Raw genomic sequence first — 25,909 nt, 5'->3', positions numbered from 1 at the left:
CTAAAATAAAGAAATCTTAAGAAACATCTACAAAATCAAACCTATTCATCGATTATAAAATTCGTCAACCCTTTTCAATAATCCTTTAAAAAATTGGTAAAAAATATATGTTTAATGATTTAAAAAGAATTCACCAATCATGATTTTTTACAAAAGATATGTTAATTAAAAAAATGAGTGTTGACATGTAAAAGCACATATTATTACGTTAGTCAATTTTGTTTTATTCAAAATTAATATTTAAAGATTTTTTATTTCTTGACTAATTTGTTCTGGATCGTAAATAGTGTTTATTTAGTTTATAAAAAAAGGTTAAAACATGAGAGGAAAAGAAATATAACATATGTTAATATATTTTTTTAATTATCCATAAAGTCTTACTTGTCTCGAATAAAATTGTTTTTAGTAAAAGATATAGTTGTAGTGTAAATTAAAATGAAAATCTTACAACTAAATTAGTGGAAGCTTACTTAAAAGAATAGGAGTTTAATATCGATTTTAATAAAAACGGAAAAAGCTCCCGGCGAGGATCGAACTCGCGACCTTTCACTTACGAAGCGAACGCACTACCACTATGCTACGGAAGCTATTACTAAGATTATTAAATACTTTTGGTATTAATATTATTGATTATTAGAGTCAAAGAAGACTGAGTCAAAGCCCTACGTAAAACCACCCTCACTCCGTGCTGCTGCCAGAATAGAGAAGACATGTGTGGAATAGCATTGATAGTCTCAGGCATTCGTATTGACACCTCATGGTTGCCCTTCGATTCAACAAGTTCAACTCGGAAAACCGAGAAAGTAAGAGCAACTCTCATACTTTGAATCCAACGAAGAACTCTAAAGTAATTGGTTATAAGAATTCGTACCATTTCCTTTTATCTGCCACAGTTGTTGTTCTCTTTGGATGATCTCAAAGCAGCTCTGCGGAGAAGAGGTCCCGATAGCGTGTGCGCCAAGAAACTTCTTCTCCAATCCGAGGAAAACCTAATTTCATCTTTCACAGATGATGGCGTGTCATCTTCCGAACGCGACAACGCCGATGGCATCCACACCGCGAAGCTTCATTTCTTCGGTGCAACCTTGCAGCTCAGGGGAATTAATCCGCTTGTTCAGCCACTGGTGGATGCGTCAGGGAATTTTCTCGTGTATAACGGTATTCTGTGCTACTTTCTGACCCTCGGTTTTTTCTTCTTCTTCGAGTCATTCTAGGTTTTAATTTCTACTTTGCTTTTTAGGTGAGATTTTCGGTGGATTTGACCTGGAAAGTAATTGCAACGATACTGAGTTTCTCATGCGGACTCTAGGGGAATGTTGTTCCTGTGGTTCTTGTTCAGCTGGTCACTGTGTTGAATGTGGAAAAAGTTCCGTTGTGGGTGTTCTTTGCACAATTAAAGGGCCTTGGGCTATCATTTATTGGCAGGTAACACCCAGTGGTAAGTTTCTTTGTGTTTGAATCTTTTGCGACATGATTTTCGTGGACATTGTGTCAGAGGTGGTGCTTTCTTTGTTCGCTATAGGATAGCTCTAGGACTCTTTGGTTTGGTCGGGATGGGTTCGGTCGGCGGAGCCTTCTCGTTCACTGGCCCACGGAAGATGACTCAACCTTTCTGCTTTCTTCCGTTTCACCTGTTTCGCCAGTTCAGTTGGCCACTGGTAAGACTATCCGAAACAGTTATAGTTATCTTGCTTCTGAATAGTCTATTGTCGGTTAGTTAAGCATTGGCCACTTTTGTAATTTAGTGATGGTGGGAAGGTATGTAAACTACGCACTCAGTCTGGTCTTGTTATAATAGAGGGATGTGTCATCATGAAAGGCTTGCAGGAAAGAGTATGGCTGATTTTAGGAGATTTTGTGCTCTTTATTCCTTGTTCAGCACAATTAAATCTACTGGCCCGGTTTAGGTTTTGAAACTATTGCTAGTTATGTCAGTTCCTGAATTTGTAAACTGAATTTTGGAAGAATGAGTTTGTGACTTAAAATTATTTATTTGCTTCAGAGGATGAAACTCTAAATAGGATAGGATGTTTTGGTTACTGGGAAGAGCTACCATGTGGAATATATAGTTTGCATGTGGATGTTTCAAAATCAAGCGGCTATCTGGTTGCTCAAGTCAAAATGCATGAATATGCAAATTCAATGTTAACTGAACTTATCAAGTGGGATAGAATTTCTGTTGAACCAAGCTCTGAAGACCTGAAAACATGCTCTCATAAGTTATCCAAGGGCCAACTTTCTATGCATCTGGCTTCTTCAGAGTCAGTTCCAAATGAAACAGGTGATTAATGTATAATTATAATAGTGCGCGAAAGTTCTATTTATCTATTCAGTACTTTAATTTCTTTGTCATACATTCTAGTTTTTAACTTCCTTTAGCATTGTTTGGGAACTCTGCTCTAGCATCTTTGTCTTACTAGTTTTAGGCACATGTCTTCATTATGAAGGTTCAGTTCAATCTTCAATTCCGGGTCCGGCTCATATTTTGCTTGATGCTTTAAAGGAATCTGTGTTACGACGTACTTCGTTGTATACTGTTTATCAGGTATGTAACCTAACTTGAACTGGTAGTGAGTTTTGTCACTCATATTGTGTATTCTATAATTGTTGACTACATCAAGGATAAATGTTCTTGTCTGTTTGTACATTGTCAAGACTTTGAAGACAGTTTCAGCTGTAGGGATTTCTCTTACATTTTGGATCAATGAATTACATTTTGGATCAATGAATTTGAGTCTTAAATTATATTCTTATTAACTTCAACGTGGGGCTGTCTCCATAACTAAACATTGGCTTGCCTGGTAACAATTTTTGGCTCTGAGTTAATGCAGACCTGTGGGAATTTATATTTGCTTCCTAAATGGTTTCTCATATAGAAATTCCAATGGAAAGATTACACTGCATATTTCTGTCAAAGTAAAAGTACTTTTCTGAAAAGTACTAGAATAAAGAGCAACTGTATTGTATTATTGAAAAACTAAAGGCCAAATTAAAAGAGAGTGAAGTCTGCCATATATAGCTGATTTAGAGATACTAGCAACTTGTAACAGAATGTAACTAACTGAGATGAATATCTTACAGACACAGTTGTCAAGAGTCTTAACAGAAAAAGAAAAGGTATATTTACAATAGGGTTCTTTTAAACATTACTCCAATAAGCAGGAGGACTGATAGCCTTGGACAGGAATTCATAATTAATCTTATACAATTGAATGACTTCATGTATGATGTTTTTCTCGCAAAATCCAGTTTTAGATAATGTTAAGTTCCCATCCCATGGATAATATCTGCAAAATTTGTTAATCCAAAATTATTTTATACATTTACAAAATTCCAAGTGTGTGGATAAACTAATTGAGTCGAATAAAAATAAAAGTAATCATACTGTTAAATAACTTTTTTATCGTGTGCTTTTCTCTTAAAATCTATCAGGGTATAGAATATTCTCATCATGTAGGTCTTACCAAAAATGTTATTCAATGCCATGGTACAGGAATTGGTTAACATACATTACACAACATATGTACGTATCCTTGTGTTATGGAGAACTTAATGCATTATCTCCTTGTGTTATTGTTGACCAAAATCATGCATACTAACTAAAGTGTATGTATGTGTATATTTGTATAAAAATTAATAATTGGATTTAAGAAAAAGATATGAAAGGTGAATGATAGAAATGAATACTAAAAGAAGAAAGTGGGTTCATGAAGGGAGATGAAAGGGGAAAGTGGAGATGAAAAAGCTGAACTTATATTGTCTAGCTAAGCAATATTTTTTGTTCCCTTACCTTTATGACCAATCTTATTCAGTCATTTATTGGACATATTTTAACGAATAAGTTTTGTAGGGAATTCAAACCACAAAAAAGTGAATATTACAAAAGTTTTAGAATTTCTTAACTAACAAAATAGGTAATGCTTATTCTAGGATGCTTAACCAAATTATTGAAAATCTGTTGCAATGCTGTGTTCTGAAACTAACTGTGATTACTTTAATGTGTTTCCCAAATGCAAGTTGGAACTACTCAATGTCTCCACTGATATCTTTAGATATTTTGTGACCGAAATGTACTCAAGTAATCAATGGATTCTATTGTATGTTTTGTTACCTTTAGGATATCTATTTGCTTTTGGATCTCTTCTGTAGCTTTTATAGCCAAAGAATTTGAGCTCTTGGATGCCCTTTGAATTTGTTTGAACTGTTCTTGTTTGTATACCCACTTTTGTATTATAAATTTGACTTCTCAGTTTTGAAGGAGATTGTATTTAGGAACTATTTCCAATTTCCTTCCCCATATTAATCTGCATGTGTTTTCAACATTGAGTATTTAATCTATTTTCGTATGACAATTTTTATTTCTGTTAAATACTATTTCTTAAGATTAATTTCAATTTTAAATTTGAATGTTGAAATATTATTGTATCAAATTGAAATTCTTTCATTTTATTGATAAATTGAAGTTTACTATTATTGTAATCTTCTCAAAATTAGAAGAAAATAATTTCTATCTGATAGAACTACGAATTACAACTGGAAACAAGACTCTGTCTTGTAAATCTTTATTGCTTATTTCCAATTCTGCACCTACCAATGTAATAAATATAGATATAGAAATGGTATAAAATGTTACAAAATGTTTCCCCCACTGAGGTTGTTCGAGAGAACCTCACTCCCCACAATTCTCTTAAACTTTTTCCTTTCTAAAAAACCTCCCCACCCTATTTATAATAGTCCATTACAGCTGGCACATTCCCTTTGTATAAGTAATTAATATATCTAGGCAATCATGATTGTAAGCTAGGAGGTTGAGTGTTGGATAACCTCTAACCTAGCACTTAGTTGCAACCTTTAATGTTTCAACTTCTTTGTATCTCCTTCATCATATATATAAATATCAGGAACAGTAGAGGGGATAAATTAAGCCCTCAAACATATTTTGTCTGTTTTAATCTTAGCTTGGTATCAGAGCGGGTCGATCCCACTCTGGTTTCCGTCTGGTCTGTCCATCGACACTTGTTGCCATCGTCCGCGGCTGTCCGTCGCCATCCGTCACTGTTAATCACTGTCTGCAGCTGTTCACTGCCATAAAACACTATCCAAAGCTACCCACTGTCACTCTTCACAAAACCGTCACTGTCTGCCACTATTCTGCCGCCGTTCGCCACTGTTCGCCGTTGGCCGCCGTCTCCGGCCACCTCAGTTTTCGCCGGCGACCACTGGATTTGGAGCGCCTCTCCGAGCGACAGCCACCCCCACCAGTGCCGGAACCAGCCTCCCGTCCACGTGCCGCCACGCGCCGCAACGCGCCGCGTCTTTCTCCGCTGCGAACATTCGCGTGCAGCCCACGCGCTGCCTTCTGCTGATCGGAACGTCACGGCGCCACCTCCGTAGCTCTCGCCGAAGTCTTCTGCTGCTGTTCTAACCCTTAAAACTCCGATTCAGTGAGGTCCAGACGTCACCCTTGCGGACATCTCCCTCGGTCGTTTAAAAATCTCCACTATTTTTTGCGTTTCTGCGTTTCTGCTCTCTGTTTTTGTTCCCTTGATCAGAAATGGCCTTTGGAAGTGTTATTTCATTCTCTGGAAGTCCTTCCATTACTTCCGAGAAGCTAGATGGACAAAATTACCTCCCCTGGTCCGCTGCCGTCGAGATGTGGTTCCTTGGTCAAGGACATCATGACCACCTTTAGAAAGACGGAAGCCATGTGCCTCAAGAAAAAGCCGAAGAGTGGAAGCAAGCAGATTTTCAATTGTGTGCCTTGTTGTGGCAATCCGTGGAGTTGAGACTGTTAATGTCTCTTAGGGCATTCAAAACATGTCACTCGTTTTGGAAGAGGACTCAAAATATCTATGCCAACGATATCCAACGCCTATATGATTCGGCGGACAAGTTGGCATCTCTGAAAATGACCAATCATGACATGATCTCCTTCATGAATGAAGCACAATCAGCCGTGGAAGACCTGCGGATGTTTCTCGAAGTCGACGCTTCAAATGAAATGAAGAAGTTGGACAAATACTATATGGTGATGATTCTTCGCGCCATTCATCCAGACTTCAATCACATTAGAGATCAACTTTTGACCTCTCATGAGGTCCCTTCCATGGACACCCTGATCCAGCGTATGATTTGTGTCCCGAAAGTCCCAACACTGGAAATTCAAGAATCTCATGCTCGAGTAGAATCATCTGTTATGGCCGCAAGTCGAGGAAGAGGAGGATGTGGACCTAGAGGAGGTGGACGTGGAGGCCGTGGACGTCCTCAATGCACGTATTGCAAGAGGATGGGTCACACTCAGGAAAACTATTACTCCTTACATGGTTTTCCTTCTAAGACTGCCAATGTCTCTCAGGCTGACACTACTGAGTCCAAGTTCACTGAGGACGAGTATCAAGAGTACCTACGTCTCAAGTCCAGCAGCCTGACACAATCATCTCAAGCCCCGAGTACTTCAACAGCTTGCATTTCTCAATCCATTGAAAGTCACAATTCGTGGGTAATTGATTCCGATGCTTCTGACCACATCTCTGGTAATACCTCTTTGTTTTCAACCATTTCATTTCAAGACAAACCTCATTTTATAACCCTTGCCAATGGCTCTAAAACTTCCTCAAAGGGAGTCGGTCGAGTCATCCTGTCTATGTTAGTATTATGGTGCTTGATTTAGTCTCATATCGCTTAGAATAGTGAGATGTGGTTCTCTATTTTACTATATAAGAGACTCTATGTATGAGAATCTAGTCAGGATTACCCAAGGTATTTTGGGCAGATGCAATAAGCACAACAGCCTATCTCATAAACAGAGGACCATCAGTTCCTTTAGGCTATCAATTACCTGAAGAAGTATGGTCTGGAAATGAGGTAAACCTTTCACATCTTAAAGTTTTTAGTTGTGCTTCATATATTTTGTTGAACTCTAATAGTGGAGATAAATTGGACCCTAAGGCAAAGCGATGCTATGTCATTGGCTATGGATCTGACATGTATGGCTACAGGTTTTGGGATGACCAAAACAAGAAAATTATCAGAAGTAGAAATGTTACTTTTAATGAAAACATGTTCTATAAGGACAGAACTACAGAATTTGCAAATAAAAAGCCAGAGCAGGTATCATTAGAAGAAATTTCAGAAAGTGATGTAGCCAACAGAAGGCAGAATGCAGAAGTAGAGCCTGAGTCAGAGCCCGAGTCAGAGTTTGGGTCAGAACCTGAACAGATAGTAGAGTCAATAACTCTTGAATTACCGATTAGAAGGTCTAGCAGAACAATTGTAGCACCACAAAGTTACTCCCCTTCATTGCATTACTTGTTGTTGACTGATGCTGGTGAGCCAGAGCATTTTGCTGAGGCTATGCAGGGAGGTGAATCTATTAAGTGGGAGCTAGCAATGGAAGATGAGATAAAGTCTCTTCAGAAGAATAAGACATGGTCTTTAACCAAGCTTCCAGAAGGAAAGAAGGTTTTGCAAAACAGGTGGGTCTATCGGTTAAAAGAACCAGATGACAGCAAATGATATAAGGCCAGACTCGTAGTGAAAGGGTTCCAACAGAGACAAGGAATTGACTTCACAGAAATTTTCTCTCCTGTTGTCAAGATGACTACCATCAGAGTTATCTTGAGTATAGTAGCTGCAGAAAATCTTCATCTGGAGCAGTTAGATGTGAAAACTGCATTCCTACATGGAGATCTTGAGGAAGAAATCTTTATGGCACAACCAAAAGGTTTTGAAGTACAAGGCAAAGAGAATCTTGTATGCAAGCTTCATAAAAGTTTGTATGGGTTGAAACAAGCACCGCGACAATGGTATAAGAAGTTTAATGAGTTTATGAGAAACTCAAGATTTCACAGATGTGAAGAAGATCATTGTTGTTACGTGAAGAAATATGTTGATAGTTATATCATTCTTGTCTTGTATGTTGATGACATGTTAATTGCTGGTGCTAATATGGCAGAAATTGACAGGTTGAAGAAACAATTGTCAGAAAATTTTGAAATGAAGGATCTTGGTCCAGCCAAGCAAATTCTTGGTATGAGAATTTCCAGGGATAGATCTAAAGGTACTCTAAATTTATCTCAGGAAAAATATATAGAAAAATTGCTTAGCAGGTTCAATGTTGGAAATGCTAAAACCAGGAATACACCTTTGGGAACTCACTTAAAGTTCTAAAAAAGGCAATCTTCTCAAACAGAGGAAGAAGAAAATCACATGTCTAAAAAGTGCAATATGCATCTGCAGTAGGGAGCTTGATGTATGCTATGGTTTGCACCAGACCTGATATAGCACATGCAGTGGGAGTTGTGAGTAGGTTTCTATCCAATTCCGGAAAGGAGCATTGGGAAGGCGTGAAGTGGATATTGAGATATTTGAAGAGCACTTCAAAGATGCATTTGTCCTTTAAAAGAAGTAATCTCACTTTACAGGGGTTTTCTGATGCAGATTTGGGAGGTGATTTGGATGGTAGAAAGAGCACAAGTTATATTTTTACGTTGGATGGCACAACTATCAGTTGGAAGTCCAAACTTCACAGAAGAGTTTCCCTTTCAACCACTGAAGCTGAATATATAGCTATCTCAGAAGCAGCAAAAGAGATGATATGGTTGAAGAATCTTCTAAAAGAATTAGGAAAAAGGCAAGATGAACCTTCATTGTTCAGTGACAATCAAAGTGCCATTTGTCTTGCTAAAAATCCAATTCTTCACTCTAGATGCAAACACATTGAATTGAAGTATCATTTTATCGGAAACTTGATAAATGATGGAGATTTGATTTTGTTCAAGATTCCAGGTGCAGAGAATCCAGCTGATATGCTGACCAAGACTGTCATAACAACTAAGTTGAGGCTTTGCATTGCCTCAACTGGCCTTCGAGAAAATTGATGATGAAGGCACTACACTAGGTGGTAATGTAAATCAAACCCCAAGTGGGAGAATTGTTAGTATTATGGTGCTTGATTTAGTCCCACATCGCTTAGAATATGAGATGTGATTCTCTATTTTACTATATAAGAGACTCTATGTAAAACTTTAAGATACACCAGAAATACAAATACTTCCTAGTGTAGTCGTGGACGTAGGCATACACATTGTACGCCGAACCACGTTAAATTCTCCGTGTCTATTTTTCTCTCCTTTATTCTTTCCTTTATTGCCTTGTTCCTAACAGTCTCCCTCCCTAACTCTAAAATCTGTCCTTTTTGTCCCTAATTGTCCCTTTAATTTAATTTCCTTAAGCCAGTTAACCAAATTGTTCAACTGTTCAGTAACCTTTGATCACAAATCTTTTGTTATACAGGAGCGTGGTTCGGGGAGACATATTGGAGAAGGATATGAAGCCGACGGTTTATATCATTTTGGATCTCGTCCACGAGTGTCATGTGTTGCAGCTCCTAGTCCTAAAGTGTTACATGATCGACTTGGTCACCCTCATCTGTCCAAGTTAAAAAAATGTGTCCTGAACTTAGTGGTCTCCAAACCTTAGAATGTGAATCATGTCAACTAGGCAAACATGTTAGATCTGCTTTTCCTAAAAAGTCTCTATCACAATGTAATTCTAGTTTCTCCATCATTCATTCCGATATTTGGGGACCTAGTCGTATTTCGTCTTTTGGTTTTAGGTATTTTGTTACTTTCATTGATGAATTTTCATGATGTACTTGGGTTTATCTTATGAAAGATCGTTCTGAATTGTTATCCATCGTCACATCTTTTTTACACGAAATCAAGAATCAATTCGGTCGAGTAATCAAAATCTTAAGAAGTGACAATGCCAAAGAGTACTTCTCATCTGCTTTGTCTGCAGTTTTAAGTTCACATGGTATCTTGGATCAGTCCACTTGTCCACACACACCACAACAAAACAGTATAGCAGAAAGGAAAAATCGACACTTGGTTGAAACTGCTCGTACACTTTTGCTTGGTGCTCATATCCCTGTCCATCATTGGGGAGATGCCCTCTTAACTGCATGTAACCGGATGCCCTCTTCCTCTCTCAATCATAAAGTCCCTGTCTCCATCTTGTTTCCAGATAACCCTCTTTTTCACATTCCTCCTCGGGTTTTTGGTTGTGTATGTTTTGTTCACGACCTGTCTCCAGGTCTAGATAAGCTTTCTGCTCGTGCTCTCGAATGTGTCTTCTTGGGCTATTCTCGTCTTCAAAAAGGGTATCGGTGTTACTCTCCTAAAACCAAGAAATACTACATGTCTGCCAATGTCACATTCTTTGAACAAACCCCTTATTACTCTTCCTCTGTTCAAGACACTCATGTCATACAACAAGTCCTCCCTCTTCCTGTGGTTGAGTCCCCTATCTCAGATGTCTCTGTCAACCCGAGTCCTACTCCACCTCCTCCCGAGCCCCATCCCCACCTACTGATACCTTCCCGAGTCCCGACCTCCAAGACAGGACTCTGACGGATAGTCCAATTATCCAAGAATATGGTGAATCCTCGACTTCAGATCCTTCTCCTTCGTCTCTTGCTCCCATGCCTCCTGATGAAGGTAATTCTGGTTGGCCCATTGCTCTCAGAAAAGGTATTCGTTCCAATCGGAACCCCCATCCCATTTATAATTTTCTTAGTTATCACAGATTGTCGCCTTTCTATTGTTCTCTTTTATCTTCAGTGTCTTCTGTTCCTATTCCCAAAAATGTGAAGGAAGCACTTGATCATCCTGGATGGCGACAAGCCATGATTGCAGAAATGCAAGCTCTTGAACACAACCATACTTGGGAGCTCATGCCCCTCCCATCGGGCAAGAAGGCGGTTGGTTGTCGATGGGTATATGCAGTTAAGGTTGGCTCTGACGGTCAGGTTAATAGGCTCAAAGCCCGATTAGTTGCCAAAGGGTACACTCAGATTTATGGCCTTGACTATTGTGACACTTTCTCTCCTGTGGCGAAAATGACTGCTATTCGACTCTTCTTTGCAATGGCCGCCATTCGTCATTGGCCACTTCGTCAATTGGATATCAAGAATGCTTTCCTTCATGGTGATCTTGAGGAGGAAGTCTACATGGAGCAACCTCCTGGATTTGTTGCTCAGGGGGAGTCTGGTATGGTGTGCAAATTGCATTGCTCTTTATACGGCCTCAAACAATCACCACATGCCTGGTTTGGAAAATTCAGCTCCATTGTTCAAAGTTTTGGGTTAAGAGGCATTGAGGCAGATCACTCGGTCTTTTACTCGCATACTTCTCCTGGGAAATGTATCTACCTAATAGTATATGTTGATGATATAGTCATTACAGGAAATGATATTGTTGGCATATCTCAATTAAAGGAGCACTTGTGTAGGCATTTTCAAACCAAGGATTTGGGAAGCCTCAAATACTTCTTGGGCATTGAAGTGGCACAGTCTAAACATGGCATTGTAATCTCTCAAAGGAAGTATGCTCTTGATATCCTACAAGAAACTGGTATGATTGATTGTAAACCAGTAGAGTCCTATGGACCCAAATCAAAAGTTAACAACTGAAGAAGGTGAATTATTCTCTGACCTTGAAAGATACAGGAGGCTGGTTGGAAAACTAATTTACCTCACCATTACAAGGCCAGATCTATCCTTTGCAGTTGGAGTGGTTAGTCAGTTTATGCAGTCTCCATGTGTTGGCCATTGGAATTCTATCATCCGCATTCTAAGGTACCTAAAAAAGGCTCCCGGGCAAGGGTTGTTATATGAAGATCGAGGAAGCTTTCATGTCTCTGGATATTGTGATGCAGATTGGGCAGGATCTCCTATGGACAGACGATCTACTACTGGATACTAGGTATTCCTTGGAGGTAATATTATTTCATGGAAAAGTAAGAAGCAGAGTGTAGTAGCTAGATCGACAGCTGAAGCTGAATATAGAGCCATGGCATCACTAACATGTGAACTTATATGGGTGAAGCAATTTCTTCAAGAACTTAAGTTTTGTGACATCAAGACTATGAAGATGTATTGCGATAATCAAGTTGCTCTCCACATTGCTTCAAATCCAGTGTTTCACGAGAGAACAAAACATATAGAAATAGACTGTCATTTTGTTCGTGAAAAGTTATTGGCAAAGGAAATATGTACTGAGTTTGTGGGATCGAATGACCAACTCCCAGACATGTTGACCAAGTCATTAAGAGGACCTCGAATTGAGTTTATTTGTTCCAAGTTGGGTACATACAATTTGTATGCTCCAGCTTGAGGGGGAGTGTAGAAGTAATTAATATATTTAGGCAATCATGATGTGTAAGCTAGGAGGTTGAGTGTTGGATAACCTCTAACCTAGCACCTAGTTGCAGCCTTTAATGTTTCAATTTCTTTGTATCTCCTTCATCATATATATAAATATCAGGAACAGTAGAGGGGATAAATTAAGCCCTCAAACATATTTTGTCTGTTTTAATCTCAACTCCCTTATTTATTTCTTCTCTTATATACTATACCAAACCTATCACTCTTATTGAGTCTCATGACTTATGATATATACACATATATTGAATGGAAAATTTAAGAAACGAGCATAGGTTGTTCTAGGAAACAAATCCCTGAGATTGTGGGATTGATATGCTAGTAATAAAACCAAGATCCAACCAATATACGGAATTAAAACCAATAGGAATAAAATCAGAAACTTCTTAAAATATTTTTACAGAATAAACTCTAAAACTTCCTAAAATATCTCAACAAATCCTAATCTAATTTGAATTTTGTTAGATATCTTATCTTTTATCTATTATATTTTGTTTCTATGTTATTATTTCTTTTCTATCATTATTTGTATTTTGGGTGTAGCCCATATTTTTTTTTATTATAAATACAATATCCTATGTGTATCTTCTAACGAAGGGAGATTAATCCTATACCTAGTTTTTCATTATATTCAAGCCTGGTTAGAGCCTATCATAGCGAAATTTGATATTGTTGGGTATATTGTTCTATCCGTTATCGGGTCGCTATAGACTACCCATTAATGTATAGTCTCATGCACAAGATGTATATACTTCGACATGAGGGGGTGTGTTGGAAGTCCCATATTCATTAGAGATAAGGCCAATTCACAATATATAAGTGGGTGCGAACCTCATCTTACAAGCCGGTTTTGTGGGTTGAGTTAAGTTTAAAGTCCACTTAACAAATTTGATTTTTAAAAATTTTGCACTTCATATAAAAAATTATGTTTGTTAAATGGTTTATTTTTATAGTTTCCTCTTGAATTCGAAAATTTTTCTCTTTTTAATTTATTCATATCTAATAGTGAAAACATATAGCTTTCTCTTTGAATTTCTTATTTATAATATTTAATTAAATTTAATGTGCTTGCGCAATGTGTGGGAAACTTGATAGTGTTATTCGTACACATGATAGGACTCTTTGGATTTGTTTGCATAGGCAGTGACATCTGGTATCAGACAAGAGGAATTTGTTCCGGTTGCAATTCTTTTCTCAGGTGGCCTGGACTCCATGATACTTGCAGCATTATTGGATAAATGCCTGGATCCCAATTGTGAGTGCTTCTAAATTGACTTAATTTGCCAACTCTAATGTTGATTATAATTTATATGATACAAACTTTATTAGTTTCTTTTTTGGTTTTTAGATGTATAAAGTAAGAGACTTGGTTGAGTTGACATGTTCCAATTTGAGAGCCTTCTGTTAATCTGTTTTTTAATATATTTTGGATTGACAGATGAAATCGATCTACTTAATGTAAGTTTTGATGGTCATTTAGCTCCTGATAGACAATCTGCAAAAGCAGGGTTGAGTGAACTAAGAAGAGTTGCACCTTCCAGGAAGTATGCTATCTACTGTTTTTCTATCTGTTTATCTTTTTGTTCCTTTGTTTATTTATTTGTTTTTTGTTTGAATGCATAAATTCCTTTTTCTCTCTCTCTCCTTTTCAATGCTAAATTGTTATCTAAATTAGTCTGTTCTTCAAGTATATGTTGAGTAATATTAAGTTTAGGCTTATAGTGTTGACTTTACCAATTTAGTTGGTATGAAAATTTTGAAAAAATAGAGGAAACTTTACTTAATATCAGATTAAATATTTCAGCAGGAAACTATTTCCTGTTAAATGGTCTGAAACATATTTCTATTGTTATGTGGGGCAAAGAAAATGGTCTGGAATATCTTTCTGCTGTTAGAAAGATATTTCACTAAGGATAATGTATTTTCCATTGTAGTGGGGGTATTAAATATGATCTGAAATATCTTTTTAGTGAGATAATGATAGAAGTGGTTAAATCTATACAAAAAGATTGCTGTAAATCCTAGGAAATGTTCCCAAACAGAGATGAAAAGGAAAAAGAGACATCGTTACAGAAAGAGAGACCACAAGCTCACTAGGAGTTCAAGAGCCTAATCTCTCCCAACTAATTACCCACTGATTGACTCCTCCCCAGCACCCCTTGTCCTTCTTGTCCACTAAATGGGAGGCCTTTGACGAACAGAGTAGGGATGTAAGTGAGACAAATAGTATTGATACTTAATTGAACCTTAAATTAATTATATTTTATTATACAACAATCCTTGAATGAGAAAATTTCAATTTTTTATGAAAATAAGTATGCAAAAGGATGACGTTGATTACTATCTGAACTAGGTTGATACTCTAATCAACAGCAATGAGTTTTTGCATACCTCAAATTTGTATTGAAAATAAGAAAACAATACAAATGAGGGGACCTTGCTCAAACCCATAGAAAAGCTATTAGAATCTAAAGTAAGACCAATTAAGTCTGTGTTCAGAAAAATCAACACCAGTAGTAATGACCACCTTTTTTGAAGTCTCCACTGAATAAGGTTTTGTAGAAATAGCTGTTACTACATTAGTAGAATTGTTCTCAATCCAAAGGTTAAACCAATTTTCTGACAAGCAATCTCAGTAGCATGCATGATCCCTAGTAATTCAGGTTCAGAGAATTATGATGAGGTTACATGTGACCCAATAACGAGAAATCCAAGGCCCAAGAGGATGGTCAATAGGCCTGTTGGTTGGTTTGATTTCATTCACTGATATGCTTTTAGGACTCATTTTCCTTCTAGAAGAAGTTTGTTAAGTTTTCCAGTGTTGTTATTTGGCCTGTGTGCCACGTAGCATAGAGAATCTTTCAATAGCAATTGTCTTATATATTCTGTACTGTGCATTGAATGGAGGCAGAGAAAAGTTTTCCCATTCCTTTTTTCATCTCTTCTTAGGAGGTAGCCTGACCTCAAATTTGGGCATCCCTTTTATTTGTTATCAATTGGTGCTCTCGTTGAGAGACTCGGTCCATCCCATGGCTGACAGCACCCACCTCAAAAATCTCTCTGATAAACTAGATGACCTGCTCAACCAAATGTCCCTTTATTCTACACAAATGATCGACATGAACAATCATCTTTCTCTCTTGGAATCCCCATCCTCCCCTCCGTCTTCCCCCACCCACAATCCCAGTCAACGTCATTTTCTTAAACTAGATGTGCCGCGTTTCGATGGTATTGATCCCCTGGGATGGATTTTTAAAATAAACCAGTTTTTTGACTACCATCACACCCTAGAGTAGGAGCGCATTACTGTTGCGTCATTTTATCTTGATGGACCTGCATTGGCTTGGTTTCAGTGGATGTATCGTAATGGGCAGCTCTGCTCATGGCAGCATATGTTGGACGCATTGGAAACCCGCTTTGCACCCACCGCCTTCGATGAGCCCCATGGGAAACTTTTCAAGCTCACCGAAACGACTTCTGTTTCAGCCTTCCTCACTGATTTCGAGGCCGTGAATCGTGTGACCGGATTACCATCATCCTTTCTGTTAAGCTGCTTCATCTCAGGTCTCAAGGCCGACATTCGTCATGAGGTGGTCGCGCAACAACCCTCGACTCTATCCCAAGCGGTTGGTTTGGCTCGCTTACAGGAAGAAAAACTTTGGGATTCCTCTTGCATTCAGCGTGCTAAGCCTGTTTACTCATCTCCAGGCCCTCTCCATCACTCACTCGTATAGTTAAACCTCTTCTCCCTCCTCAACCACCAAAACCTCTTTCCCCTCTCTTACCTACGCCATCTACAAAACCACGTTACAGACAGTTAACCAAAGCTGAGATGGCAGATCGATGTGAGAAGGGCCTTTGCTTCAACTGTCACCAAAAATATTCTCGTTCACATCGTTGCCCAGCTCGTTTTCTCCTCCTCATTGCTGATGTCGATGACACCACTGCTGAGGCTAATCCAACTTTCCATGAATGGGTTCTTGATGCAGGGATTGTTCCCCAGCCTGTTGACAATTCAGAAAATCAGGCTCAGATTAGCCTACATGCCTTGTCGGGAACCAGAGCTTCGGAAACCCTCCGTCTTAGAGGTTATATTGCCACCCACCCAATCTGTGTGTTGGTTGATGGAGGTAGCACTCATAATTTCATCCAGAAACAGGTGGCCCATGCCTTGGGTTTGGCCAATCTCCTACCACACCTCTCAAAGTTTTGGTCGATAGTGGTGAAGAGTTACATCCAGCGGTGGATTTATCTATTCAGAGGCATTCCTTCCACGTGCATTTGTATGTCCTTGATATGGGAGGTTCAGATGTGGTTCTTAGGGCCCAATGGTTAAAACAATTAGGGCCCATGTTGATGGACTATCAGGCTCTCACCATGAAGTTTGTTCACCATCAAACTGTCATTGAATTTAAAGGGGAATTGGGTCCCCAACCTGCCTGTATTTCCCTTCATCAGCTTAAACGGGTGGCTCGCACAGACAATACAACTCAAATATTTTCCCTCACTGTTTTTCCTAACTCTGTATCGTCTTCTCCACCGACACATCCCAATCCTGAAGTGCAAAACCTGCTCACATCTTATTCTTCCCTGTTTACATAACCTTCCTCCTTGTCTCCCCAACGACGAATTGATCATGCCATTTCTCTTTTTCCCAATTCTCATCCGGTCAATGTTCGTCCTTATCGATATCCACATGCTCAAAAACTCGAAATTGAACAACAGGTTCGCAAAATGCTTGAATTTGAATGGATTCAACCGAGCACTAGCCCCTTCTCTTTGCCTGTGCTCTTACTGAAAAAGAAAGATGGTACTTGGCGCATGTGTGTTGATTACCGTGCTTTGAACGCCCTCACCATCAAGGATCGTTTTCCTCTCCTCACCGTGGATGAGTTACTGGATGAGTTGGGTTCTGCTCGTTGTTTTTCCAAGTTGGATCTCACTTCTGGGTTCCATCAGATTCGCCTCCAACCCTCTGACGTGCATAGAACTGCCTTTCGCACGCATGACGGTCACTATGAGTATTGTGTCATGCCCTTTGGCTTGTGTAACGCCCCTGCCACCTTCCAATCAACAATGAACGATATGTTCCGGCCTCTATTGCGGAAGTCGGTAATCGTTTTTTTTTATGATATATTGGTGTTCAACAGCGACAAATGTTCTTTTTTTCAATCCCAAATTGCCTACTTGGGACATATCATTACTAATGGGGTGTGTCACCTGACCCTGCAAAGATCCAAGCGATGATACAATGGCCTACCCCAACATGTATCAAAGGGTTGCGTGGGTTTTTGGGTCTCATAGCGTTTTATCGGAAGTTTGTCCCCAGTTATGCCGCCATTGCCTTGCCTTTGACTGACCTACTTAAAAAGGGAAGTTTTCATTGGTCTCCTGTTGCTCAAACGACTTTTGAAGCACTGAAAACAGCCATGACTAGTGTTTCTGTCCTTGCATTGCCTGATTTTTCTAAAACATTCATTGTGCAGACTAATGCTTCTAGATCCGCAATGGGAGCCGTATTGATTCAAGATAATCACCCTCTTACTTATTTCAGCAAGGTTTTTTGCCCTTGTCTGTCAAAACTATCGGCCTATATACGTGAGTTACATGCCATCACCAGCGTTGTGAAGAGGTGGCGTCAATATCTATTGGGACATTTTTTTATCATTCAAACTGATCAAAAGATTTTGAAGGAATTGCTCACTCAGGTTATTCAAACACCTGAACAACAACACTACCTCGTTAAGTTACTTGGGTATGACAATGATATTCAATATAAGCCAAGCAAATTGAACATTGTGGTCGATGCCCTTTCCAGGTCCCCATGTCCAGCTCAGGGTCAATTGTAAATGCTTACCATTCCCCAATTTGTGTTCTTAAGAGATTTGAAGGACTCTCTACTTCTGGATCCAGACTTCATTCTTATGCGTGATAAGTGCCTTTCTGATCCTTCTTCCCATCCTTAATTCAAATTGCAAGATGGGCTACTCTTGTATCGTGGTAAAATTTGGCTTAGCAACAAGTCCACATTTGTTCCACTCTTATTGAGAGAGTTCCACGAGACTCCTATTGGGGGGCATGCAGGTGTCAACAAAACCTTGAAACGCATTTGTGCTAATTTCTATTGGGAATCTATGGCAAAGGATGTTAAATCTTTTGTTGCTCAATGCATCGTTTGTCAACAGACTAAATACAATACCAAGCAACCTAGCGGTCTTCTCCAGGCCTTACCCCTTCTGATAGGTGTTTGGGAGGACATCTCCCTTGATTTTGTCTCTGGTCTTCCTTCCTCCAATGGGTATACGGTCTTGTTAGTTATGGTCCACTGCTTCTCCAAAGCTGTTCATCTTGGTGCACTGCACTCTAATTTCACGGCTTACAAAGTTGCCGAGTTGTTCGTCTCGATTGTTTGCAAGCATCATGGGCTCCCAAAGAGTATTGTTTCGGACAGAGACGCCATCTTTATCAGTCGTTTCTAGTCGGACTTGTTTAAATTCAGTGGCACATTACTCCGAATGAGTTCTTCTTACCACCCCCAAACAGATGGTCAAACGGAAGTCATGAACCATACTATTGAGCAATACCTTCGTGCTTTTGTTCATCACAAACCCAGCCAGTGGTTCAAATATCTTCCTTGGGCTGGGTATCATTATAACACATCTATTCATTCAGGATCGGGTCTGTCTCCGTTTGAAGTGATGTATGGTAAGCCACCGCCATTCCTATGTATATTGGGGCACTTCCTCTAATGATGGGTGTGATTCTGTCCTTTCAACTAGAGAAGAAATTTTGTCTCTTTTAAGGAACAATTTGACTAAGGCATAGGCACGCATGAAGAAATATGCAGATCTGAAATGTTGAGAGTTGAATTTTCCAATAGGCTCTTGGGTATATGTTAAACTTCAACCATACAAGCAGACTTCTTTGTCAGGAAGCAAGTATCACAAATTGGCAAAGCGTTTCTACGGGCCTTATCAAACTTTAGAGAAAATTGGTCCTGTGGCTTACAAAGTTGAGCTTCTTTCGCAGTCCAAAATTCACAACGTATTCCACTGCTCTTGGCTGAAGTTCCATGAGGGTCCCCCACCAACGCACGTTGATCAACTTCCCCCAGACTCTGTTGACAACAATCCCCTCCTTACTCCTTTGGCAATCTTGGATTTTAAAACTATTGTGGTTGATGGGTCTCCTATGCGTTTTGCATTGGTCCAGTGGAACGGGTTGCCTCCCGATGACACATCTTGGGAGAACTGGAGTGAGCTCAAGTCCTTATATGACCTTGAGGACAAGGTCCTTGCCGAAGGGGATGGTATTGTTACATGTGACCCAATAACGAGAAATACAAGGCCCAAGAGGATGGTCAATAGGCCTGCTGGTTGGTTTGATTTCATTCACTGATATGCTTTTAGGACTCATTTTCCTTCTAGAAGAAGTTTGTTAAGTTTTCCAGTGTTGTTATTTGGCCTATGTGCCACGTAGCATAGAGAATCTTTCAATAGCAATTGTCTTATATATTCTGTACTGTGCATTGAATGGAGGTAGAGAAAAGTTTTCCCATTCCTTCTTTCATCTCTTCTTAGGAGGTAGCCTGACCTCAAATTTGGGCATCCCTTTTATTTGTTATCAAAGAAAAATTGAAAAACAACATATAATCGCAGCCCTATATTGAAAATTCCTCCGCACCTTGCTATAGAAGGATAGTTAATGACCGCTCCATCTGAGTTACACTTTACCCAATAACAAGGTGGGGGTAGTAAATTTACATGAGTGATCTTTGGAGCAAGTTTCAACTTGATTACCAAGTTATTCTTAATTATTGGTGTTGGAGATCCCACATCTACTAGAAGACCAATGACCAAATTGTAATATATAAGTGGATGTAAACCTTACATTACAAGTCAGTTTTGTAGGTTGAGTTGGGTTTAAAGTCCACTTTCTAGTATGGCATGAGAGTCATTCAGGGCCTATCCTAACCAAATTGCAGTTTATAAGGTGGTGCAAACTTTAGTTTATAAGTGAGTTTTGTAGGGTTTTAGTTAGACTTTAAGTCCACTTTTTAATATGGTAAAAAATCGATTTAGAGTTTATCCTAACAAAGTTTGTTGGACCTATCGTGCTACTCCGCTATCGGGTCTCTCCTTCTCATCCTTAAGATTTCCAATCCTTAGTATGATAGGGTGTGTTAGAAATTCTACATCAACTAGTTATATGATGAACTTATAGTATATAAGTACCTCATCTTATAAGTTGGTTTTGTTGGGTTGAGTTAAGCTTTAGGCCCATTCTATAATAATTGGAAAAATCAAATGACCTAATTCAATAAAGTTGTCCTAACAACCCCAAAATACTAAAAGTTTGAAAAATTAAAAAATTTTCATCCTCTTTGATATTATATAACTAATAATCTTACCATCCAATTTCCATTCCTCATTCTTCACTCCATTAGTTAGTCTCATGAATTCATGATGCTTATGTTAAGCGTAAATTGTATATCAAAATTTATTGTGTTAGTTTTTAGTTTCATGTGTAGGCTTGAGCATATGCTAGGTATGTTTACTACAAAAACAAATTCAGTGTCAATTGCACAAATTAAGTGATAACATTGGGCTGTATTAAGGAGAATAAAAAAGGGTATCCTTTTCTTGGCTTCATGAACATTCCATTTCGCACTTACTCGGTTAGGATGAATCTCTTATTCTGTTATTTTACTTATTATATATATATATATTCTGTCATTAGACTGGATTCTTATGTAGTTAGGTTATTGTGATCATGCACCTATTTACTATATTCTTTATGTCGAAATATCTATTTTTAGCATCTATCATATTCAGGTGAAAGGGTGCTATAATTTCTAATTGCAGGTGGAGACTGGTGGAAATTGATGCTGACTTGTCAGACTTGGTGTTCGAAACTAGTCATGTTGTGTCACTCATAAATCCTGCCAACACCTACATGGTAATACTTAATCTTCTGGATCTGAAATTTACTATTTTTATTCTGTCATGTATATACATTTCTAGTTATTTTAGGTTGATTTGAGTGATATGCATATCATCAAGGTAGTCAATAGCATATGTCTATGATACAGGAAGCATTTCCCAATTTAGTTATTTGGAGATAAATGATTATGGGAAAACGAGATCCATTGGAAGAGAGAGAGAGAAAGAGAGAGACAGAATTGACAAAAACATTCAGATGTTGACAAGTCATAATAACAGAAATTTACTATGCCAGTTTCTAGGGATTTAGGTACTGAACATTAAAATTGTTGGAACCTTCTTAAAAGTTTTTGAACTATATGAACTTAACTTAAAACTAGGTGAAGTTATAGGGATACTTGGTTTTCATGCTGAATGAAATCTTTTTTTTTATTTTTTTATTTTTTTTATTTTAAAGTCACTGAAACATTTGAGAGGTGAAATGGAAATTTTAGACTGAAAACCATGCTGATGAGTTTTTTAACATCTTAAGTATTTCTATTTAATGATTGGTCTGCACTTACTTTTTCAGGACCTTAATATTGGAATGGCTTTATGGCTTGCTTCTGGTGGCAATGGATGGGTATCTGATGCAAATATATCTGATAATGATCATGCACGAATTAAGTACAAGTCGAATGCAAAGATTCTTCTAGTTGGTTCTGGTGCTGATGAGCAGTGTGCTGGGTATGGGAGACACAGGACAAGTTATAGACGTGGAAGGTACTAATATGAAAACGGTAAATTGTGTTTTTGTGCTATTCTTGTCCTTATGTTTATGATAAACAATGATAAGATCAATTTTTATTCTTTCATCTTTGTTTAATAAATAAAACGTTTCCTTGTCCATTTTAGTTTTAGTTAGGATCTTATAGTATTCAGCTCAATTGTTGATTCTTGTATCTTTGCATTATTCAATGAAAATTTAAGAAATTTACTCAGATTTAAAATTTTGTTCTGCAAACTTTGTTTCCAAAAATAATGAAACCCCCTCTAATTTCTTCTCCTAAGATACGAGCATTAGCAATTTTCTTTCTCTAAAAATATTTGTCCTTGATATGGTTTCTCAATTTTCAAAGTGCCATCAAATTGCTATTTTTTAAGTTGAGAGAATTAAATGTTATTTTAATCCTAATTTTGGGACAACTTTGACAACATTGTGCATGATTGGGGAACTAAATTGATGTCACTTTACATTATTGAAGGACTAAATCGTTGACATAATATTTCAAGGACCTCATGACCCTTGTATCTCTAGATGATGAAAACATGTTTGACCTAAAGAATTAATTGAGCTGACAGTGCTTGATGGATAATTTATTTAGAAGATTTGTCTTTTTTAATGTGGTAGTTTAATGCCTTTCTACTAAGAGAAGCAATGTTATTGAAATTCTTAGTTAACTGATTGTTAATAGTACCGATTAACTGGAATATATGTGCATTATCGTCTAATGTATTGATGGCATACTATGCTTTGATCAGTTGGCTGGGGCTCCACGAGGAAATGAGACTCGATATGCAAAGAATTTGGAGAAGAAATTTAGGGAGAGATGATAGGTGTATTGCTGATAATGGGAAGGAGGTAATAATCAAAGTCTATAAAAAATCAATATGGACCTACCAGTTATTTATCTTTCCCCCCATTTTTACTCCTGTTTCCTTTAGGCTAGATTTCCATTCTTGGATGAAGATGTTATAAGGCTGCTGCTCAATATGCCGTTGTGGGAGGTTGCCAACCTTGATCAACCTATCGGCGTTGGTGATAAAAAGATCTTAAGAGAGGTATTACTATTTCTTTTTGAGTTTGGATGATTTGCTTACTTTTCTCCTTTTCAACTGTTTTATTGTTGGGCATTTAATGGCTGGCTGAACCGACACTTGCACAAGATCTTTTCGTATAACTTTGACTGAGCAGAATCTAGTGATACGAGTGTTCAGTAACGTAATAGGAGCAAAATTATATGCCTTGAGATAATTGCTGTTGCCTAAACTGAATCCACAATCCATACTCGAGAAAAGAAAAGCTTCTGCTGTAGATCCGACTGGAAATTTGTTTTCCCTTAATATGTTTTACATCAGTGTCAGTATACCGGTGGAATGTATTTGACACCCCCCAATCCTGCTTATATTTTATAAGATAAAGTAGTGATCTGTTCTTGTTTCTGGTGATTACACGGATTTGATTTTCAAATTTACCAAGTTAATTCCTTTTTTATTTGAAGTGGCCCCCAAAAATGAATTCCCGAACTTGAATCTCATAGTTGATATATTTCTTGAAGGTTGCCAAATTGCTTGGTTTATATGAAGCAGCAGTTCTGCCAAAACGAGCAATTCAGGTGTGTTATGAATCTTTACACTTGAATTTACTTGATGTAGAACACAGTGAATTCCTAAAACTACGTAAAACTATCAAAGGACAGAAAATTTATTTGACGAGTTACAATTTTTAAATATAAATCTTGTAGGTTAATTCTAATTTTAATCCACTGCATAGGATATAGTTGTTCCATTCTTAGGACACTTTTAGGGGCACGTTCGCATGAATCCTTCCAATGCACTGAATTGCGAAGACGGATTACAAAAATATATGTATGATGATAATAATAATTATAATTATTAATAATAATATTTATATATAATATATATAATATTGATATATTAAATAATATATATATATATATATATATATATATATTAATTAATAGTAATAATATTAATAATAGTTTTAAGTGATAGTAATTATTAAAAAAATAATAATAATAATTTAATATAATTTATTTTTATTAAAATTTATTTAATAATAATTTTTAAAATATAATAATTTTTATTAATTTAAGAATTATTTGATATAATTTTATTATAGAGGGTATTTTAGTAATTTTCATATTTTATTTATTATAATTTTTTATTTAATCTATTACAATCATTCAAATCATTCACTAATTTTCACAAAATTTATCTTTAAATTCACTCACTTTACCTTTTATATCCTTTAAAAAAATATACATATTCATCCACTCAAATCTACACAAATCAATCTTCACACTTTTTTCAAAATTCATCTTTTCAAGCGAACACAACCTTAGTCTTTGCTTAGATTTAACGGTGGAAAATGATAAAATAAAGAAGAAATAGAGGGGTAACTCAAATTGTTTGGATTATGAGGGAAATATACTAGAAAGTGAAAAGAACGACATTGCCTTTTCACTAGATTTCTTGTTAGATGTCAAGTTGTCAATAGAGCTTATGCATTGTAAAACGTTGATATGAGTATAGTGGAAACTTTTTATTTATTTATTTTTATTTCATATGCATTTCTATTAGAAAGTAGCGTATCAGGAAATAATAGCCAAACCAGAGGAGAGGGTGCAGCTTCACTAGATGAGTGAATGACTATATATGTTGGTAGTGATTGATTTGTGTTTGTATTATATATGTTTGTTGTAGTTTGGTTCAAGAATTGCAAGGGAATCAAATCGGAAGAATTTTGGAAGCAATCGAGCAGCAAATCAGGCATCAGCTGGCAGCGTGAGGATTAATAATAGGAAATCCAGTTTTTGTTGATTTCTTTTTGCACGCGGAACGCGTATTATTTTCTATTCAAAATCATTAATATATCGAGTTGTTTGAAATTACTTGCCTATATATTTGATTAAGAAATTGGATTGGGAAACAAGGAAGTTGAAATTATATATTTAATAAAATTATACACAAATTTAGTGACCCAATACTACTGAAGTTTAAATGAGGTAAAGTTTTATATTTTAAGATAGATAAATTGAACAGTTTATAAAATGGAAATGAACATAGATTTGTTTTGGATTTAATGCAGTCTCATTATTGTAGTTGGCTTGTGATTCGGTAATGAGTATTTATATGATGTTTTTCCTTTTGAAAATTTTTATATTATTTATTTGGTAATTTTTTACTATAAAATGTCCAACTTTTTTTATGTTTAAAAATTTCATAATAATAAAAATGAATTTAAATAAAACTGGTTTTGCTTTTATATTAAACTAGTAAAAACACATGTTCTATGTGCATGTCTATTTTTTTTTATGATAATAAAAAATAATAAAATTATTATTATTATTATAATTATAAATATAAATATAAATATTCTTTACAATTTTATTATAGATAATTATTTTAATTTTAAAAAATGGTAAAATAAAAAATATCAATTTTATAAAACGGTTATGTGAAGAATAAAATTGATAAAGTAATTATATTAATTTAAAAAATAATCATTAAATAGGTAAAAATGAAAAATAAATATGTATACCATAATGAAAAATCTCCTTTACACATGTTGCAATTTAAATTACGATGGGATGCGACAATGAGCAATTTAAATTATGGAAAAATCTTTAAACTAAAATGCAAAGTCCACAAAGATCAATTTTGTTGGATTCAAGAGTTGATTGTGTGTAAGGAAGTTATTATCATCTTACGATATTCTTACTATATTTTTAATTAATTTTGAAAAAAAATGTGTTTATTTTACAATATTATTTTTCTTAAAAATAAGAAATTATTGAACAAAAATATTTTTGAATGAAAAGAATCCCATAAGGTTATCCTTGCTCTATATATTCTTGTTCAAATTGAGAAATCAATCAGTGGTTACATACACAGTTCTTTGAAAAGCGTAGTTGGAATGTTAATTTAGACTTTTTAGTTTTTGAAAGTTTTCTTTTTACAT

The 25,909-nt window shown here is 36.8% G+C and overlaps 1 protein-coding gene and 1 non-coding gene across 2 annotated transcripts; one reads left to right on the top strand and one right to left on the bottom strand.

The window, feature by feature from the left end:
* Positions 1 to 515: 515 nt before the first annotated feature.
* TRNAT-CGU lies at positions 516 to 587 on the bottom strand. Its single transcript has one exon. It is a non-coding gene; the product is annotated as a tRNA-Thr (tRNA).
* A 112-nt stretch (positions 588 to 699) lies between these two features.
* On the top strand, positions 700 to 24,934 carry LOC114179866 (asparagine synthetase domain-containing protein 1). The gene is made up of 14 exons (XM_028066346.1): positions 700 to 803; positions 894 to 1,158; positions 1,241 to 1,425; positions 1,523 to 1,658; positions 2,003 to 2,281; positions 2,448 to 2,545; positions 13,364 to 13,478; positions 13,662 to 13,767; positions 21,088 to 21,181; positions 21,737 to 21,927; positions 22,687 to 22,786; positions 22,870 to 22,986; positions 23,484 to 23,540; positions 24,652 to 24,934. The coding sequence occupies exons 1-14, from the start codon at positions 711 to 713 to the stop codon at positions 24,766 to 24,768; spliced, it is 1,953 nt and encodes a 650-aa protein (XP_027922147.1). The 5' UTR covers positions 700 to 710; the 3' UTR covers positions 24,769 to 24,934.
* The last annotated feature ends 975 nt before the right edge of the window (positions 24,935 to 25,909 follow it).

This window comes from Vigna unguiculata, chromosome 3 (genome assembly GCF_004118075.2).
Source record: "Vigna unguiculata cultivar IT97K-499-35 chromosome 3, ASM411807v1, whole genome shotgun sequence".
Lineage (NCBI taxonomy): Eukaryota > Viridiplantae > Streptophyta > Magnoliopsida > Fabales > Fabaceae > Vigna > Vigna unguiculata.
The sequence above is the reverse complement of the archived record's forward strand: the minus strand, read 5'-3'. Positions and strand labels throughout refer to the sequence as shown.

Coding starts and splice junctions, on each gene's coding strand:
- LOC114179866 (XM_028066346.1), top strand. CDS start 711: ATGTGTGGAATAGCATTGATAGTCTCAGGCATTCGTATTGACACCTCA. Junction 1,426..1,522: donor GGGCTATCATTTATTGGCAG/GTAACACCCAGT, acceptor TGTTCGCTATAG/GATAGCTCTAGGACTCTTTG. Junction 22,987..23,483: donor ATAAAAAGATCTTAAGAGAG/GTATTACTATTT, acceptor TATTTCTTGAAG/GTTGCCAAATTGCTTGGTTT.